The 20,898-nt window shown below is 37.4% G+C and overlaps 1 protein-coding gene across 6 annotated transcripts; it reads left to right on the forward strand.

Moving 5' to 3' along the window:
* Window positions 1-338: 338 nt before the first annotated feature.
* Window positions 339-19,412, forward strand: UAP1 (UDP-N-acetylglucosamine pyrophosphorylase 1). 6 transcript variants are annotated; one of them, XM_081947993.1, is made up of 11 exons: window positions 339-479; window positions 1,079-1,374; window positions 3,568-3,772; window positions 3,866-4,041; window positions 5,594-5,766; window positions 7,881-8,074; window positions 10,603-10,746; window positions 11,900-12,088; window positions 13,795-13,842; window positions 17,861-17,927; window positions 18,857-19,412. In XM_081947993.1, the coding sequence occupies exons 2-11, from the start codon at window positions 1,083-1,085 to the stop codon at window positions 18,947-18,949; spliced, it is 1,581 nt and encodes a 526-aa protein (XP_081804119.1). In that variant the 5' UTR covers window positions 339-479; window positions 1,079-1,082; the 3' UTR covers window positions 18,950-19,412. The 6 variants fall into 6 exon arrangements, with proteins under 6 accessions (XP_081804119.1, XP_081804118.1, XP_081804121.1 ...); XM_081947992.1 differs by having other exon boundaries at window positions 357-484; XM_081947995.1 differs by having other exon boundaries at window positions 366-386.
* The last annotated feature ends 1,486 nt before the right edge of the window (window positions 19,413-20,898 follow it).

The raw sequence follows: 20,898 nt of genomic DNA on the forward strand, positions 1-20,898 counted from the left end.
TAAGGAAGTGGAAAGTAGTGGGGACTATTGCCGGGGCCAATGTCAATCACATGACGGAAGCGTAGGCGTCAGGCTTGCCCGCCTCCCTCCCCCACCCCCTCCCAGTGACCACGGCGCCAGGGAAAGCTTTTGCCACGACAAATAGAACTCAACTCCATCCTGCCTTCCTAAGGCGGGTAACTTTTCTCCTCAAACCCCGCCTCCTGGCTTCGAGCCAATAGCGTTCCGTGTCCGTTCCGCTGAAGTATGACGTGGCTACATTCCAGAGTCATTACCCCACCCAGTTAGTGGGCGCGAACGGGGCCGAAGTCGCGGGTTCCTCCTCCTACCTGGTTATTGGTTAATCTAAGCCGAGGGGGGCGGAGTTCTGAAGGAGCTCTCGATAGGTTGGTGTGAGAAGAAGGAAAAAGGCGAGCCGAGTTGATTGAGCGGGGTTGTAAAGGGGGCTGCCTGACGCAACTGAGTGGCCGGCGAAACAGGCGAGGTTTGCTATTTTCCTAGAGCCAGCGTTGGGGCGAGCTACGAAAAAGGGAGGGCGAGTTGCATTTTTTTAAATTGAACGTTTATATTGAGGACGAAAGGGAGCCACATCGCCTGGAATTGTTCTTGTTCTATACTGTCATTGTGTTACGTTTCTAATTCTATGTATGCTATTTAAAAGTTGGTCTTTAAAACAAGCTTCTGTGGTTACGTCGGTTAATTTTATTTAAGTTATTACATGGTATGGTGCATTCTAACCTAAGGAAAAGAGTGATCCTGATGGATGTGTATTTGTTAAACATTAATATAAATAGCATTAATGTCATTAATATAAATAAGTATATTATCTAAGTCAAGTGCAATTCTACCTGAGTGTAAGGTGCATTGAATACGACTAGGATAGTATACGAACTTACACAGGACCAGGACCATGTTGATAAGTCACTGCAGCACAGTTGACTTTTAACCCTGTTAAACATTTATATGCACAGGTGTTACAAAGCCAGATTATTTGAATGCTTTTACCCAGCAAATGCATACATGATCATTTCAGTGGATCTGCGAATTGCAGCAAAATACTTTTTTCTCTCTTATGCAGGGTCATGGACAGCGACATCAATATCCATGTACTCCAGCACTGCTTGGCTGAAGCAGGACAAAGCCACCTTCTTCAATTTTGGGAAGAATTAAATGAACTAGAAAAACAAGAACTATATAAAGAACTAAACACCATGAATCTCAAGGAGCTGGACCAAGCTTTCAAAAAAGCCATGTTAGATAGTAGCCATTTACCAGGGCAGGAAAGCATGGATGCAAAGATGGAACCTGTGCCACGTGAGGTCCTTGGGAGTACAACACGTGACCAAGCTCAATTGCCAGAATGGGAGAAAGAAGGTAGGTGTAAGGATCCAACAGGACACACAGAATATTTCAAGAAAGTAAACTTGCAGCATGATATGACATTGTCTAGAGAAGACTTCCCCAATCGGCTGCTCTCCACACATGGAGAAAACCAGTTTGCAGAAGCTGGCCTAGATAAACAAAAAATAAAGTGGGATCTCTCCTAGACCAGTTTAGTCAGAGAGCTCCAAGGACCCCCTCATTTCAACTCTGCTACAAATATTCTCATTTATTAGTCCACTTTTTGCATATGGGTAAATATTCATTAAAGTGGTTAATGAAGCTGTACTTTTAACCTTCTAGATATAAATTTCACTTGATTATCAGGTGATTGCTTTCTGGCACCTAAGCCAAGGTAGTATAGTGGTTAGAGTGCAATATTGCAGGCTACTTCCGCTAACTGTTAGCTGCAGTTTGGCAGTTCAAATTTCAGTAGGCTCAAGCTTGACTCAGCCTTCCATCCGTCCGAGGTGGGTAAAATGAGGACCCAGATTGTTGGGGGCAATATGCTGACTCTGTAAACCGCTTAGAGAAGGCTGTAAAAGCACTATGAAGAGAGATGTAAGTCTTAAGTGCTATTGCTATTGCTTATTATTATTATTAAATTCTTTATAATAGCTAGGGATTGATAAATAGAACATTGGGCAGAAGCCAGCAAATGAATTGCACAGAGTCCTACATTTGGATAGGAAAAAAAATCAAAGGTTTGAATAATGGGGGGATCATAATGGGCACCAGTATATGCAAAAAGGGTCTGGATTCTCAACGGATCACAAGCTGAATATGAACCAATGGCATGTTGCAGCTGCAAAAACAAGCAATTGCAATCTAGACTATACCAATTGAACTACAAAATCAAGGTCAAAAGTAATTTTCCCTCTCTATTTTGATTGCTTAAGCTATATCTAGAATATTATATACTTTTTTGGACATTACATTTTGGAAAGGACATTGACAAACTATAGCATGTCCCAGAAAGGGCAAATGAGATGATAAGAAACTGAAGAAAAATGTACTGACTATTGTTAGTCTAGAAAGGAGCAGATTGTACGGGTGACACTGTAGCTGTCTTCAAGTATTTGAGAGTCTAACACAGAGAAAAAAATTCTTCAGAGTTGCTCCAGAAGACAGGAAGAAACAATATGTTTAAATTATTGGGAAACAGTTTTTGTTGAATATCAGCCTAATGATAAAAGCCATTTATTAGTGGGCTGTTTTTGGGTGGGCTGTTTTTGGCTGGAGATGTTAACAAGACTGAGTGGCCATCTGCCTGTGGATTCCTGCACTGATCACAGCATTGGATTATATGATCTCTAAGATCCTTATACCCTATGATTTATGATAATTATTTAGTGAATTTAGTGTGTTTTGAAGAATGATCAGCAATAAAACTGAAGAAACGTAAAATCTAAAGAAAAACTAGTATTATAGCTTGAATCAACTGAACTTGGTAAACAAAACCTTTAACTTTAGCTCCCACCCACCCACCCCACCCAGCATTAGAACTCTGCATTGCTTGCAGGATAAGAGCTGATCAAACAAATTGATTGTTTGAATTGAGAAATATTTAAAATGCTAGAAAATGAGATTTTGCATTCAGGCCATTGAACACTTGCAATATATGCAGGACCTACTATGCTGCAGAAATTAAGTTAAAGACTTAATGTTGCTGTCTCATATCAGTTACTCATCTGTTTACATCTACCTATAGAATCACTAGTACTGAAATGCTTCAATAGTTTCAGGCATAATTGAAAGCAAGAAGTTATCTAGGAAGATTTTACCCTAGAGGTGTTACTGGCAGCCTTATATATATGTTACTTTGGCAAGTATTGATTTTTGCATTCTGTGGTTAGAAAGGTTAAAGTTTTGGTTTTAGAATAGGTGTTTCCATCCTATGTTGATTTAGGCTTCTGCATAAAATATCTTGTAGTGAGTTCTTTATATAAATGTAGCATATTGCTTGAGAACCAATTTATTGTGATTAAAGCGGGAGGGGGAGGAGAGAGAGAAAGAGATCAAATATCTAGAAACAATAATGTTAATATCACTCAGAGATGCAGATTTTTTTCCTGTGCTTACAGTACAATTTCTTATGACTATGCTATTCAAAAGTAGAATAAAATGTCTAGTGCCATGAAGTGGCACTTGTGGGGATTATTCCTTCATTTCTCCTCTTCGATTTAGGTCTCCGACAGATTTCTCAGAGCAAAGTTGCTGTTCTTCTGTTAGCTGGTGGACAAGGGACAAGGCTTGGTGTCTCGTATCCCAAAGGAATGTATGATGTAGGGTTACTCTCCCATAAAACGCTGTTTCAGATCCAAGCAGAGCGTATTTTAAAACTGCAGCAGCTAGCCGAAAAGCAACATGGCCTTAAATGTGTTATTCCATGGTAAGGATTTCTTGTCGTTTCAAAATGAATGCATATCCTAGATGTATTTGTGTCTGACTTAATAAATTATGACTCTCTTATTGGTCTGGACAGGTATATAATGACCAGTGGCAGGACAATAGAACTGACTGAAGAATTTTTTCTAAAACACAAATATTTTGGTTTGAAGAAGGAGAATGTGATCTTCTTCAAACAAGGGATGCTGCCTGCCATGGACTTCAGTGGGAAAATTTTCCTGGAAGAAAAAGGCAAAGTTTCTATGGCCCCAGGTAAGATGTAGATTTGTTTGATTTATAGGAATTAATTAGTAACTCGGGATTGAAGCAATTTTTAAAATCTTGTTTGGGTAATTATACACAATCTGTGTGGAGATATAGGCAGTTAATCAGATTACTCTGAAAAGGTTGATTATCTTTGCATTTTGGAATTAGCAGGAATCTCTACAATAAAATCAGCAGGGCACAAAGTTATTTGATTAATAAATATCATTCCACAGTCAATTGGAATTAGGATGGATTTTCATCAATTTGATATTTGTAATTGAAAGAAAGTCTTAATCTAAAGTTTGAAAATGTATTTTTTCCTTTATATATAAAATGCTTATGTAATTCCTAAAATTTGTAAAATATTATTGAAAGTGTATTTCAAACTTTGTTAAGAGAAAGTTAAAGAAAAAGATGTGTTAGCTTTAAAAAATTTTTAAAAAAAGATTTATACAACGAAGAAAAATATTCTATGAGAGTAACTTGGAGGGAGTCATCTAAATTTAATCAGCTAATTGGAGTTAATTGGAATTTTATTGGTCTGAAAGAATTTTAAAGTATGTATGCTAAGAGGAAGTTTAAAAAAAGATGTATTAGAATGTTTTAATTTTAGAAATAGTTTTAAAGAAAAGCTTAGTGTTTTAAAGGATTTAAGGTTAAAGAATCTGAAATAATACAGTGCATTTTGTTAATATAAATAGTTGTAGTTTACAAAGATTATTATGTGCAAATACAAATACTTAAATACATCAATAAAATAAATCAATAAATTGCTTTTGCCGATTAGATAGATTTGTTATTATAGAAATGGCTAGTTTTATACTAATGTGTAAAAAATAAAAAAGTCGAGATTATAATGTTATTTTGAACTGTGCTAAAAAGAGTTGGAAGTCAACACCTTTTTCTTTCTTCCTGTACCCCATATTTTATTTCCCCCTTTCTTTTTTCTTCCCTTAATTTCCTATTTTTATTTTTATTTGCATTTTATACATTGAGAAAACTAATATATATATATAAGGAAAAAATCAATAAGCTCTATAAAACAGTATTAAAATTTTCCATAAAAACAAATAGGAAATGAAATTGATTTGAAAACTCTATTCAACAGTAAGCAAGTACAGGTAGTCCTTATCAAACAATTACAGTTCGTTCCAGAGAAATAGTCAATAAGCAAGCCATGTCACAGAGAGATGCTATGAAGATCACGGGATGCTGCCATCTCCTTCAGATAAAATTATCATGCAACAAAGCCACATTACTGTTACTACAGTGTGTGTTGTTGTCAAGTTCAAAAATCTGGACATAGATATGCAGATTGATCAGAAAATGATTTTTTCTCTATCATTAACCATGTTTATTATTATCATATTTGCAAATAGTCACTATCTGAAGCAGTTGCTAAATGAGGGCTACCTGTAGAACCAGGAACAAAATGTTCCCCATTCTATATTGCAAACTTTTACATCTGTATGTCAAATGTAGCTTGAAAAAAGTCAGAAATGCTAAAAACAAACAATCCAAGAAACAATAAAGTAGCATTTTCTTTTTTCCCCTAAAGATGGCAACGGGGGTCTGTACCGAGCTTTAGGAACTCATCATATTATAGAGGACATGGAACAACGAGGAATTGGCAGCATACATGTCTATTGCGTGGATAACATTTTGGTAAAAGTTGCTGACCCTCGGTTCATTGGTTTTTGTATACAGAAAGGAGCAGACTGTGGAGCAAAGGTAACAAGTGACTGAAGAGAATGAGTTTGTCCCTTCCCTTTCTTAGTCATTATAATATAAATTTTTTTTGGGGGGGGGGAATAAATAACCAAGGCCTTTATTGCTAATGTACCGATTATTCCACAACATATTTCTTTACTGCTGGTTCCTTTACTACTGATAGTTACCCCTAAAAGGCAAAAGATAATTACCACTTCAATATTTTCATAATGTTGGTTGATGTACCTATTATCCTTAGTTTGGCCTTTGTATTTAATCTTAATTCCATTTTTTTCACTGTGCTCCTTGACTTTCATTAATAGAAGCCAGATGCTCAAACTGACCTTTAGAGAAAGTCAAGGAATACAAAATATTATGGCTGATGCATGCTGAATAATTTAAAAGCCAAAGAATATCAAAAATAAATCAATGTGTGCTTCACAGATTACAAAAAAGTTTATGATTGTGTCAATTTATATGCTGAATATATATTGAGAGAGGTTGGATTGGGAAAATAAAAATGAATTTTTAAAATTGGAGGAAGAAACAACAGTAGCCTGTGACATGTCGATGACACTTCCCTGATAGACGAAAATATAGGATCTCCTTTCCATGTTTGGAATTTTGGATGATTCAAAAGTAATCCAAAAGCTATTCTGATCCTAAGCATTATTTGCTGGTATGTGAAATTAAGAATATTGGAGTTTGCACACATTGTTAAGTAGTTTGCACACATCGTTAAATTGATTTTCTTTGGCAATGGTATGTAAATTGACATCTTCCAATCTGCTGACCACTGTCATTCTCCAGATTTGCTGGCATCGTTTTGGTTACAGGTTTTACTGATTGTTATTCTCTTCTTTGCTATATTTCTGTGGATATTTCATCCATTCCTGTAGCTCTCTGACTTGGTAATTGTCAAGTTCTAATCTTAGAGGTTCTTGTTAAAGGAGAATATATTCTAAATTATTTCAAGGAATTATCTTGCAATGTTGATATCTCTCTTTTCATCTTTCTTTGATCTTACTTAAACCCGTTACCTTCTATCTATTACCTTCCTCTAGCATACCAATTCAGGATCAGAATTTGCTTCCGATTTCAGAATTCCATAGAATAGAAATTATAGTGAATTCATAAAAGAATTTATCCAGAGTTTCTTACTTTTTATTCTGAGATAAGAGTAGGAATGGATGTGTGTTTTAATTATGACTTGTTTGGTTGATTTGATTCACTAGTAATTCACAAGCTATTTAGTAATACAATATCTGCTCTTTAGTTTCTTGGTTAGATTAGGAAGCCATATCCATAATAGTAATAAGAAATTCACATGGATGCAATGACCAGAAATGACCAAGTTTGGCAGGAGGATTTCTTTATGATTACTTTGCTATGACACTCTCATGTGGTGAAAGAGAGAGTCTCTCAGAGATAAAGCAATTAGAGCTGGCAATATTTGTAATATTACAGAGATTGTTTTGGCTGGTGCCGCTTGCCAGTTTGGAAATTTTGATTATCTGATAGAAGAGTTCTTTCTGACAGAAGAACCATCATATTCTTCATCTGCCAGTTGGTATGCATGCTCCTGTTGCTAAAATGAAATGTCATAAAAGTCACTTTGAACTCTGTTAGAGAATTTGTGCTAATATGAGTATTGGATTTCAAGAATTTATTGATGAGTTTTATCTTACATATCTTAAAGCAGAGATTTCAATACAACCTATATTCATCTCTGACAATCAGAATATGACTTTTGTGGTGAAATTATCCAAAACTACTAAACTGTTTAAACTTTAAAGCAAACGCTCTATGTTTTGCTTTAAAACATACCTTTGCCATTAGTACATACAGTATATGAAGGTATTGAAAACTCTGTCATTATCTGTTTTATTTCAAGCATTTTAACAATGTGGTAAAATACTTAAAATTATTTTGTTTTGCCAGTGCTCATTCAATTGGTATAGATAATTTGCATAGTTTGATCCCATCATTTAAAGTTTTCTTCCTTGGGCCAGTATATATTAAATTGAGGATAACAGCTATTGCATTTGGAGAAGGAATTACATTCCATCAAAATGTATATCAGTTCTTTACGTCAATTCAAATTACTACAATTCTGTTTTCTACCCCACTACAAGGTTGTTGAAAAAACTAACCCGACAGAACCAGTTGGAGTGGTGTGCCGAGTAGATGGTGTTTACAAAGTGGTGGAATACAGTGAGATTTCTCTGGCCACAGCCCAGAAAAGAAGTTCTGATGGCCGATTACTTTTTAATGCTGGCAATATTGCCAATCACTACTTCACAATGGAGTTTCTAAAAGATATTGTCAAGTAAGGACTTTCTTTAACCATGATGATCTATGAAATGCTGTTCTAAGGTCATTTCTGCTCTTCATGCTAAAAAATTTTTTTTCTTTTTCTTATGTTTGCACAGCGTATAATACTCAGGATGGTTCAAACCAAGAAATAAAAACTATTTAAGTTTAGGCAACACTCACAAATTGCACAAGGCAAAGAATGCTGCTGGTAGAAAACTTTTAAAAATCTTTTAGGACATATAGAACATGATTTTATTTTCCTTTGCTGTATTTCCCCTTACCCATTTTTTTCTAAGGTCTCTTTTTGTTGATGGTCTCCTTCTGGTCTCCTGATTATTGTTGCTTTTTTCTCCTTAGTCCTTTCTGAGGATGTTATTATATTTATTCAGTTTTATTTTCAAGGTTTTAACCAAGGTGCTTTTGTATTCAGCTTATTTTTGGGGGTTGTTTATTTGCTTTACTAAGGATTCCTAGTTTGGCACTTGATTCATCTATATGTTTAGCATTAGAGGACATTGCTAATGATGTCCTGACAGGAAAAAGATAAGTGAGGAGGTGGCACAGTCTCTGGTATATAGAATCAAAATTGTTCAGAGCTCAATGTCAAAATCCATACAATAACTTAGATTCTTTCAGAAAATATGCCAAGCGATTTTAGTGCATTTTTTTTCCAAAAAAATTTATTGGTTTTTACACATATATGGGGAAAGGTAAGTGGGTATACAAAAAAATTTGGCAGCTCCCACACTGGTGTTGGTAACCCATCCAGCACTCACAGTTTTTACAATCTTAAAAACAAAATACAAAAGATGAGCAGAAAACAAGATCTTATTCTATAATGTTAACTGTTGTGGCCCAGCCGGTGCCACTGTCACCAGACTCCGAGAGTGATAGTCCATACGAGTCAGCTCCAGAGGAGATGGGCGATCCTGGACAGGATTCGGAGGCTGAGCAGGAATCCGAGAGTCTGGTCGGCCACCAGGTGGCGCCAGAGGCATGGAGCAGCGGTGAGAGCCAGAGGAGGAGGACTCCCGATGCCCTGCCTTGGAGCAGCGGGGAGGACAGTGACTCAGGACTTAGCAGGGCGTTTCTAGAAGCCCGTTTCCGGCGCGCCCACAGACGCAAGGAGCGTGGGCGTAATTATAGGCAGTAAAGAGCTCTCAGGTGCTGTTTGGGAGACGCCCTTTTTAGGTTATAAAAGGGTTGACTCTGGAGAGGCTCTGCGTAGCAGTCAACAAAGGACTTATGCCAGCAACTCTAGTCTGGGATCCTGGCAAGCTGGATAGCTGCTTTTGTGTTCTGTCCCTGTGAGTTCTGTCTTGGTGGCTTGCTGCCACGAAACCTCTTGTCTGTTCATGTAATAAACCTTGTTCCCTTGTACTGTTCCGGAGTGTGTGTGCTGTGTGGGCAACGGAGGAAGGGGGGTCAGAACAGTTAACCATGTGTTCATTCATTTTCCTTTGTCACTTTCTAGAGTATCACCAATTGCTATTTATTTCAAAAAACTTTTATTTTTGTGATCTGAGCCTTTTCGATATTGCTTCTTCCTCCCTGTTCCCAGAGGAGCCTTCAGCCCCCCCTCCTTCTTATCCTGCACCATGCTGCCCCTCCCACTACCTTCACTATGTTCGTCCTCTAGGAGGAGCGAATTCTTTTTGTGAAGGCTTCCGCCTCCTGCACTGTATTGATTCTAATCCTATTTCCCTCCCAAAAGATCAACATTCCTTCTGGCAATAACCATTTAAACCAGACTCCTTTATTATATAATTTCTTTGATAAGGAGGAATACTTCCTCCTTCTCTCTCTTATCTTTTTTTGGAATCTGCTTAAGAATGGTGATTTCTTCATCTTTATATTTCAATGGTCTCTCCCTTTGGGTCCCAAGTACCTCCTCCCTTGTGGTCCTTCTGAGAAATTTAACATGTACCTCCCTTGGAACATTATGACTTCTAGCATATGCTGAATTTATCCTATAGACTAGATCCATATCCCACCACAGCTGATTTTTGTCTCTCTTAATATAGTCTGCTAATATTGTACTCATGATATCCTTAAGGTCTTCATTTTCTGTCTCTGGTAGGTTCTGGAATCTAAGAAAAAAGGACATTCTTTCAAATTCTATTTTTGCCGAAAAGTTTTCCAAGTTTACATTTCCCTTCCGGATTGTTTTAATTTCTTCCCCCTGCTCAGCCGCTCCCTCCTCTAATACCAAAATTCTTTGTTTATTCTCTGAGATATGGTGTTTAACGTCTCTGAGTTCTTCTTTGAGTCCGATTTTAGTGCACTGATGTTTACACTGAACTGTAAACAAGGTAAGGGACAGGAAGAGATTACAAGCAGTGGTGAGCCCTAATTAGCAGTAATTAACAGTAGTGTTACTTTCTTACAGGAGTAAAAAGGTGGCTCGGATATCTAGTTTTGGAATAGATATTATTTGCCTGCCAGAATGATGGGATTTAAAAAATGGAGATAGACCAATTGATAGACCATGGTGTGCTTCTTACTTCTTACTCCGCTGACTCTCCTATCTTGATGTTTCAGTGATTATGAACCTCAGCTGCAACATCACATAGCTCAGAAAAAAGTCCCACACATCGACGTGACCACAGGAAAAGCTCTGAAGCCTGACAAACCAAATGGAATTAAAATGGAAAAATTTGTGTTTGATATCTTCCAGTTTGCTAAGTAAGTCCCAAGTGACTGACTGACTTATTTTGTGTGCATCTTAGTATAACTCTTGACTTTATTTCTCTTTTGAAAGTTCCCACCCCACCCCCCACCATTTCTGATTTCATGAAATTATTATTTTGAGTGCAACTAAGAAGCTGAGCTGTCTGAAAACACTACATTACAAGAAGCTAGCAGATAGAAGAGTAAGGTATGAGATTGAGTATGGATCAAAAAGGGATATGCTACATATAATATTTAAATTAGATTGTGTGGCTTTTGTACAATGTGTATGGTGTTACAGAAGAATGAGGAACAGTGATTTGTTCTAAAGTTGTCTTGGGAACCAATCCAAAGCAACAGGAGGAACAAATGTGGTTTAGAGGAGAAAGCAGATATTTGGTGGCCATCCTGTTTAGACTGAAGCTCAAGGCAAACTTCTTCAATGTCTCTGTAATGCCAGTTTATCTTTGTGCCTATCTAAAGGAAGGACTACAGCTAGCTCCACCAATTGCTATAAAGTTGGTATGCATTTTAGTTTTGAAAGCTTTGAAAAAATGTTTTGTGTGAAGATATAAATAATTGTAGAAATGTTTTCTTCCCCTCTTGTTGACTTTTCCTTGACATATGTTTATTGCTAATGTCCATCTATACAACTGTCGTTGATAGTACTGTGTTTCCCCAAAAATAAGACCTTGTCTTATGTTTTTTTTGCCACCAAAAGAGGCACCAGGGCTTATTTTGGGAGGGGGGGTCATACACTGACTCACCTCAACTGTACGCATCTCCCCAGGCCTCTTTTTTGCTGTCAGAGGCCTTCAGGAATTTCTTCTGCAACTAGAAAGTCTTCCCTGAAGGCCTCTGCAGCCCAATAATAGAATTCCAGATCGATCTGGAGCTCTGTTATTGGCTGCAGGGCCCTTCAGGAAAGCCTTGCCGGCCCCAGAAGAAATAGGCCAGCAAGGTAGGTGTTGGGGTATGCGAGACCTGGCTGCAACTGTCCGAAGGTAAATAGTAGGGCAGCTCCATCCCCCCATCCCCACCCTAGCTTAATTTTTGCCCATGCAGCCTGGAGTGGGCTGAGTCTTAATTTTGGGGAAACATGGTAGTAGAAGCAGAAAGTGATTAAAATCTTTACAGTTGACCAATCTCAGCTTTATTTTGAATCTAGGAACTTTGTGGTTTATGAAGTGTTGCGAGAAAATGAATTCTCCCCTTTGAAAAATGCCGATAGCCAAAATGGCAAAGACAATCCCACCACTGCGAGACACTCCTTGATATCACTTCATCACTGTTGGGTTCTCAATGCTGGAGGACACTTTGTGGATGAAAATGGAACACGCCTGCCAGCTATTCCACGGTTAGAAAATTTGACCTTCCCCTAATTTTTATATTACATCTCTAATAATAGCACTTTATGTTGTCTGCTTGTAATTCCAGTTCAACTGAGAGAACATACACAGTTGTGTTACCAATGTTCCAGAATGCTGGTTTGGGAATTCTGGAAGTTGAAGATTGACACCTTAAAATTTCCTAGTTTACTGGTCTAGTCTGTATGCTCCGTTTCTGAGACTGGAGTTTGAACATATACTCCTGGAGAGAGAAAGATTTTTGGAAAAACAAAATCACAATTAAAAACAAAAGCTTTGTGTATGAAAGAGTAATCAAGAATCAAAATAGCATGTCCGTATAGATGAACTACATGAAGATTAGGTCTCAATTTAAGGTTTCCCTTCCTGAACTGAGATAGATGGGTCACTGGATTGGTATAAAGTAACCCCATTTGTTTGTACCTGAATGCTCCCAAACATTTGACTTTGGAATCTTGCCTCCTCAGTTATCTTTTGTGGGAGAGATGGCAATAGCTTGTTTGTTTTGATGTAGGCGGAACAGTGAAGACGAAAATGTCAGATGACATGGTATAGTGTTAAAAGCTCATCACCTTTATTATATAGCAAGAAAGGTTGAATGTTTGTGATACAAATATTCAGCTGGCTCTAAAAAATGTCCCAAGAAACGTATTTAAGTTGAGTATCAAGGTCAAAAAATATCATCACTAAAGAAAGATCTCTGAAATTCAAGGAAAAGCAACCTTTTTCTTTTCAAATATTGCTGAAATAACTATTTGCAACATCCCTCATTATTGCTAGGCTGGGTGCAACCTTGGGAGTGACATTTTAACAAAATCTAGAGAACCACATGTTGCTCAATACTGATATCAGATTGATACCAGAGACCCAGTTTGGTCTAGAGGTTCAGGCATCAGGCTAGAAATCAGGAGACTGTGAGCTCTACTCCGCCTTAGGCTGGATGACTGTGGGCTAGTCACTTTCTCTCAGCCCAGTTCACCTCACAGGATGGTTGTTGTGGGGAAAATAGCGGGAGGAAGGAGCATCGGGGGTGTGCGTTCGCCTCTTTAACTTATTTATAAAAAATAACAGTAGGTTATACATAAAAATAAAATAATTAAAAATAGGGTTCTGGATAAAAAAAGCTGCCATTCAATTTGGTATTCTTTAACTTGGAGCAACAGAATTCTGAGATCAGAATTTTAGTCACGAGGCGATGTCATTGTTAAGCGAATCACCATGTGAGTGGACCCAATTTTATGATCATTTTTACCATAGCTGAGCAAATTGCTGCATTTGTAAAGCAAATCATGCAGTCATTAAGCAAATCTAGCTTCCCCTATTGATTTTTGTAGAAAACAGGCTGGGAGGTTGCAAATCGCAATCATGTGACTGAAGAATTCTGCAGCCATGGTAAATGTGAGCTGGTTGCCAAGCACCCAAATTGTGATCACATGACCATGGAAGTGGAACAACAATAATAACTCTTGAGGACAAATCATAAGTCACTTTTCAGCATTGTGATAACTTCAGATTGTTGTTAAACAAGTGGTTGTATGTTGAGGACTACCTGTGTGCTTCCAACCTCCTTCTAAATAGATGGGTAGAATCTGCCCACTCCATTCTTCCCATATCATAGAAAGACGCTTTTTAAGATTTGGCACACCCCTCAATTTTGTGTCCCTGCTCATTAATCCTTTTTTTCCCCATATGACAGCAACACAAATGGAAGATCAGATGTGAGCCAAGCTGATGCCAAACCCAAGTAAATATACTGTCTCTGGCTGCTGGGATGCATGGTGATGGGTCTGCTTGGGTACTGGCTAACACACCTCTCCATAGCATGCAGGGTCTTGGTACTCCATCTTTTTATTTGGTATTAAATACAACAAACAATTCTTATTTACTTATTTCTTGGGGGCTATGAAATAGTGGCCAGTGGCTACCTTAGATTCACTTCTTGGAATACCTTTGTCTGCATGTGTAGAGCTTTTTTCACGCCTATGAAATCTGTGGCTTTTAAAATTTAAGTAATAAGCTTTGTTGGTGGACTGCTTTGAAAACATAACACTGTTATTGGAATGGGAAAGAAGAGTCACTAAAGCATAATGCTGGCACCCCATTGGTGCACCTGCCGTGTTCTTTTTTTTAAAAACCTGGCTTGCAGGGACTTCTGTGCAAACCTATGTCTTTGGATGTTATCTTTTACTGCATAAATCCTACTGAATTCTACTTTCCACCTTGGGAGCAGGAGGAATGGAGAATATAAAGATCTTCAGACTAGATTATGAAGAAAAAGAGATCATAGGAAAAGGAGCATTAGTGAAGCATTAGTGAGTATTAATGAAGAGGGCAGTAAAGGGAGCAATCCAAAGGTGATTGAGGACAGAATAGAAGGGTTTCTTATTTATAGGTATTAGGTTATTGAATGGGTATTTAATAATTCCTTGAGATTATTTTGTATTTATAGTTGTTCTGTCATATATCCTAAATGACTCTGTTTTGTCCTATCTGAAAGCCAGTCTTGCAGGAAGAGGTCATAGATACAAGCAACAAATGTATAGGTTCCATAACTTTAGAAGCAGCTCATTTTGTCTTGGTTATTCATTGAGAGTGTTCATTGGCACTGCCCAGGATTAAAAAAAAAAAAGGGGAGGGTAGCTAGTGTTCTTTCGTCTGTAATTGTTGGAGATCTAATCAGGTCCATTATTTATCACTTTATAAAGATACGTATAATTATCAGAATGTACAAATACTGTTTTTCCCTGAAAAAAAGACCTATCCTGAAAATAAGTTCTAAGTTGATTTTTAGATGTGTCCCCAATATAAGCCCTATCCCCCAAAATAAGCCCTACATCAAGGTTGTCATAGCCCCAAAGATGACTCCCTAACTGAGAACCCTCCCAGTCCAGGGTGCACGGGGTGGGCCGAGGCACACGGGTAAAAATTAAGCTAGGGTTGGGATGTGGGGGTGTTGGAGCTGCCCTACTACTTACCTTCGGACAGTTGCAGCCAGGCCTCGCATACTCCAACGCCTGCCTTGCTGGCCCATTTCTTCTGTATCCGGCAAGTCTGGCAAGGCTTTCCTAAAGGCCTCTGCATCGATCTGGAGCTCTGTTATCGGCTGGCTGCATAGGCCTTCAGGAAAGCTTGGCCGGCAGCAGAATAAATTCCTGAAGGCCTCTGACAGTGAAAAGGAGTCTGGGGTGATGCGCACAAGTGAGGTGACCCCCGCTCCCCAAAATAAGACCTTGTTGAAAAGAAAATACTGGGACTTATTTTTGGGAAAACATGGAATAGCATTTTAAATGTGTTAGCTACCTTTTGTGTCTTTCCGCCCAACACCTCTAGCCCCCAATTTTCTGGCAGGCATTACACAACTTTGGAAAGACACCGTTCTCTAGACACACATCTTTATTGATGTTATCTTTTCAGAAAATAAAGAATGTTGAGAAAAAAATTCCCATCTTTCCAATAAAACTTAAGAATGAGATTTCCTTTTTATTCGTGGTGTGACCTAGGGAAAAGAGAATATTTTAATATATAATATTATCCCAAGCTAAACAGAAATTATATGAGCCACCTTCTTCCGCTTTCAATCCTTTGTAAAGGAAACATTTGAATACTGGGAAAGTTCTATCTTTTAAAGACAGGTAGTCCTCGACTTACGAGCATAATTGAACCTGGAATTATAGTCAAGGGTCCCTGTGATCATAAGTGAAGGGATCATATGACCAGATTATTCTTTTTAAAATATTTTTGTTAAGTGAATGGCATGGTTGTTGAGGAATCAGTTTCCCCCAATGGGTGTTTTTTTGATGAAAATAACCCTGGAAACCAGCAAAAAACATTACAGATCATGGTCATGGCAAACGGCCATAAAGGTGAGCTAGTCACTCAGAGATTAAAATGCAGAATACATGACTGCAGGGGTGTCGTAGCTGTCATAATTTCAAAAGCAGGCCATGATTGGTTTTTGGGGGGACTGTCTAACTTCGAACAGTTATTAAGTGACCGGTCATAAGTTGAGGACTACCTGTGTCTACATTTTCCTTGCACTCCAGTTTGGAGGATGTTAAAAAAAAATCAAGCTGTCTCCTGTTATTTTCCCATCATTGTAAGTGAAAAAAGACACTTTTGACTCTGTTTCCTAGAAAACTCAAATCAAGAGGTGAGATATACACATTGCATTGCAGTTTGGAAAATAATGGTTTCTCCTGTTCTTTTTTCCCCCAAGTTGCAATATTAATTTTTGTCTTACATAAGCTTTGGGAGACAGGAATTCTTCCTCATATGCTTGGAGATTTAGAACAGAGAAGAAATGACTGCTGAAAACCTTTCATGTTTCTTAACATGCACAAAGGAAAACATTGAAATTGTGCTGTACTTCTGGTGGTTTTGAGGTCATGTCCATGTGGTTTTCTTGCAGCAACAGAGGACTGATTTGCAGGCTCCTGACTGGATTTTTTTAAAAATACTTTCTTGTCTAATCTACAGACCTAATAAATATTCTACTGCTTTTTATCACCATGTCATCACCATGTCTGCTCTGCTTAGCCTTTAAGATCAGTCCATACCTCAGCAAATAAATGAAAGTTTTTCTCTATCACCAAGCTGCTTGTCCTTAGAACAAATAGAGACAAGCTGAAGAGGGAGAGAGGAGATTAGATTTTGAAGAGATGTTCCCAGTTGATCAGTACAGTATTCTTATATGGACACCTAACATGTCTGTATAGGCAATAACTTATTCTTTTGGGAGTATTGGATATGCTTTATACCCAATGATAGATGTCTGCTGGCATTTTCTGATTTCAGTGAAGTGGTTATAACTTTTTTCTGTAATGACATTTATTTTTTTATTAAATTTATATACCACCCATCTTGCTGTTCTCTGCAACTCTGGATGGAACATCCACCTTTCAATCAACTATCTTGTTAGGAATTCATCAGGTGACTCTTAAGCATGTACCTAGCATGATGGGCAAGTATCTTTATGCAAGGATAGAAATAGAGTGATAAATAGTGGGTGAAAGAAATTAAAGGCACACGATAAGAGGAAAAAAAGAAATAAAACTAGTTAACACTGACACTTTAAGTTGGTATCTCTGAAAACCTTCTTTGCTTCTCCCATATCTATACTGATTTATTAACTGCTTTTTGCAGTTGAAACTAATGCTGTACTTCTAACACCCTAATTGACCCACACAACACTTACTGTGCATCCCTGCAACCCTCTCTGACCCATATGGCATCTCTCACGCTACCTTGTGCATCCTTTTCAGCTCTCATGGCACCTCTTATGCATGCTTGTTTCAGAAATTGTTGCCCTTATGATGTACCACTTCGCACAATTGAAGATTACAAGCAGACACAAGAGTTTTAATTGTGTATAGATATGATACTAAAAATTGAGGGTTGTCTAGGTTTCAATATTTCTCTTTTTTTCACTGGGAAAAAATGATATTTCTGAAAATATTGTCTCCCTACCTAGTGCCTGTCTGTCTGCCTGTCTCTCTCTGTCTGTAATGTTTATCTATCTATCTATCTATTTATCTATCTATCTATCTATCTATCTTTCTCTCTCTCTCTCTTCCTCCCTCCCTCCCTCTCCTCACATGCTGTTAATACTATTTAGATTTCTGCAGCACTAAAACAAGTTTCATGATGAGCAGAGAAAGACATTCATATCCTCAACAAGAATTTGCCATGTGCACAAGTAATGTAGGAGTATTGATGTATTTCTCATTACGAACTAACACCTTTCCTTTATAATTGTTCCTTAGTTTGAAAGATGCAAATGACTCGCCAATTCAGTGTGAGATTTCTCCTCTTGCCTCCTATGGGGGTGAAGTAAGTTGCTGTCGTATTCTGAATTCTTTTTCTCCTTCCCCTGCCTTCTCCTAAACATCCCGTCCTAAAATAGAAAATCTGCTTTTTGGATGGTAAGATGAATAAGCCCTGGTGGTGCAGAGGTTAGAATAAAATATTGCAGGCTAATTGCCCATTGCCAACAGTTTGATCCTGAGTGACTGAAAGTTGACTCACTCTTCCGTCCTTCCGAGCTTGATAAAATGGACCCAGGTTGTTGGGGGCAATATGCTGATTCTGTAAACCATACAGAGAATGCTGTAAAGCACTGTGGAGCAGTATATAAGTCTAAGTGCTACTGCCAAATATGAATATAGATGACAGGGCAATGTTGATCCAAGCAACCTCTGTGAAAGGAGTGTGATGTAATAATAGAAAGCTGGTATTCGTGAGGCTCACGACAAAAGTTCCTAGCATGTAATTCTTGTTTCTCATACTTGCATTGAATTGTGAATAGAGAGGGATGTTTAGTTGCTGAACTCTTATATTACAAATTTAAATGGTCCATTTGTGTTAATTTAATTATAGCGTACAATACATTTATGGATTACTACTTAATTCCTACTTGATATTGGGATTTATATTATATTTATATTATTGTAAATTAGACTGCTAAACTTGCTAGCCTACTCCAATAGCAGCTTTAAAACATCACTCTTACAAAACTGCCTCATAGAAAATTGGGTAAGCAGCTAATTACAATACCGTTGCAATCCATCATAAGGGGGGTTGCAGGATAGGATTTAGAAAGCTATATTTAAGGCCACCCAGTACAATCTGAAGAGGAATTTGAAACTGATTCTCTCAAATGGAAAGTCCAAATTGTATATTAGATTAAAGTTGATGGTTAAATTTGCTGTACTGATACTAAATTTATCCTGACTAGTTTCTGAGTGTTTCCTTTTTCCTAGGGATTGGTGGAGTTGGTCAAAGACAAAGAATTCCATGCTCCTTTGATTATAGACCAAAGTGGGATCCACGAGCTAGTGAAGAATGGTGTCTGAAATGTCCAGGAGAGATCATCTTTCTAGTCCGGGATTTTATGATTCTTTTGTGTCAGACTGAGTATTTAAAAAAGGTTTCACTATCACCTTGAAGAATCTTCACTCAAATTGAGTTTCCTTAAAAATCAGTAGTAGACTACAAATAAGAAAAAATGCAAACATGACTTCATCTTGGAATCTTGGAGATAACTATTTATATAATTCTTTAATGCTTTAAATGGCTACTGTTTCAGATTGCAGCACCCATTTCGTTATATGCTGTAGTGTTTGAAGACAAATCCTTTATTACACCTGTAAATGGTCTAAGTGGTACGAAGGTTGAGAAACATACATGAATTTTAAGTTTGGCTTTTGCATTTGGTACTCATACTTTACGAATAATTATATCTTGCTAGAATTGCACAATTGAAACACTAAAAAAGTAGTACAACTGAATTAAAATGAGCTGTTTTTCCTAACATAATGTTTCTTGAAATTTCTTTAATACTTGACTTATATTTATTTTATGGCTGAGGCTATGAGATAATAAGATAACAAGAGCGTGAGATGTTTTTTGTATTTCTGGGAAAGTGGTCACTGCAGTCAATATGGATCTAAGGAATGCATTCTCCTCCTAAGATTTGTATATAGAGCAAGGATACAACAGACTCTCAAACGTCTCCTTGAAACTGTGTTTAAGGAATCGTTGCAGGAAACAACCACTATTTCTTAAATTCCTTCTCAAGAATGCAAAAGATAGTGAGGGTGCCGGAAGCCTAATCTATATTCTGCCCAAAACATATTTCTTTTTTGAAAATTTCCTTTCAGCAGATGCTTGGTAATATTATTTTGGTATTTTAACCAAAATATAGACAGCTATTTGTGGAATGTTAATTTCCAGAGATTGCTCTAACAGAGTTAAAAATACAGAAGAGAGCTAAGGCTGGAATTTGTGCAAATGATGACGATTCAGTTCTGTTAAGTTAAAACCCTATTAATTTTTACAGTTTGATTTTGAGCTGCATTTAAAGGAAATTTAATTACAAAACTTTAAAAATTATGTTAGTCTCAGACCTGACAGTTTCTGATCTTTTTTGAGACTCTGTAAGAGATGGATGGGGGTTGGATGACTGGTCAGTCAGTTAATGTGGACACTAGATGTGATGCATCCATGAGGATTGATACATTTGGTTACATGAAAATGGGCCTAAAATGAAGTTCCTTAGTCCTTCTAACTTTCTGCCTACCAGTAGGGATAAAATCCCATGTCCGAAATGTTTTGTTTGATGGCAGATAAATTCACATAGCCAGGTTCTGTGCATTTTTATTAACAATTCAATTATATGAATATTGATCTACAATTCAGTTACGTGAATATTGCTCAGCTGTATCACGAAGAATGCTTTCAAAGATATTATGAAATTCAAGTGGCAGGAAAAACATTTTGATGGGCAAAAACCAAACAAGAACCGTTTCATCTACCCAGACATGTAATTAAAATATGAAATTTCAGTATTCAGAATTGCTCATTCAGTTCTGAAGCTCTTAGTCAATCCTAGGATATGTTTGCCAAATTAAACTTTTCTGAGTGAAAACCTATCTGCTGCAACAAGGAGTAAAGAATTAAGAATGTTTAAAATTGCATTTCCTGTGAAATGGAAAAACTGTTTAAATAAATATGGAAGAATGAATAATTTGGGAGAGGGGAGATGGAAACTATTCTCAATTGCTATTTATAGATACGTAGAAATGTTAGCCAGGTTTGATCCGTGAATATATGGACACAGATTTGTGCTGGTTTAAGCAGGATTTTAAAAAATCCATTGTTGTTTGGAATCACATGCTAAAATGTTACCTTTAGAGATGATAAACAAGCTAGGCTGAAACTAGCAAATCAGAATGAAAGTGAATGTAGCTTATTCAACCCCAGATGGATCCTTGGACTGCAGTAGACAGTTTCATTCTGAGGC

This window comes from Natrix helvetica, assembly GCF_964273705.1.
Source record: "Natrix helvetica genome assembly, chromosome: 3".
Taxonomy (NCBI): domain Eukaryota; kingdom Metazoa; phylum Chordata; class Lepidosauria; order Squamata; family Natricidae; genus Natrix; species Natrix helvetica.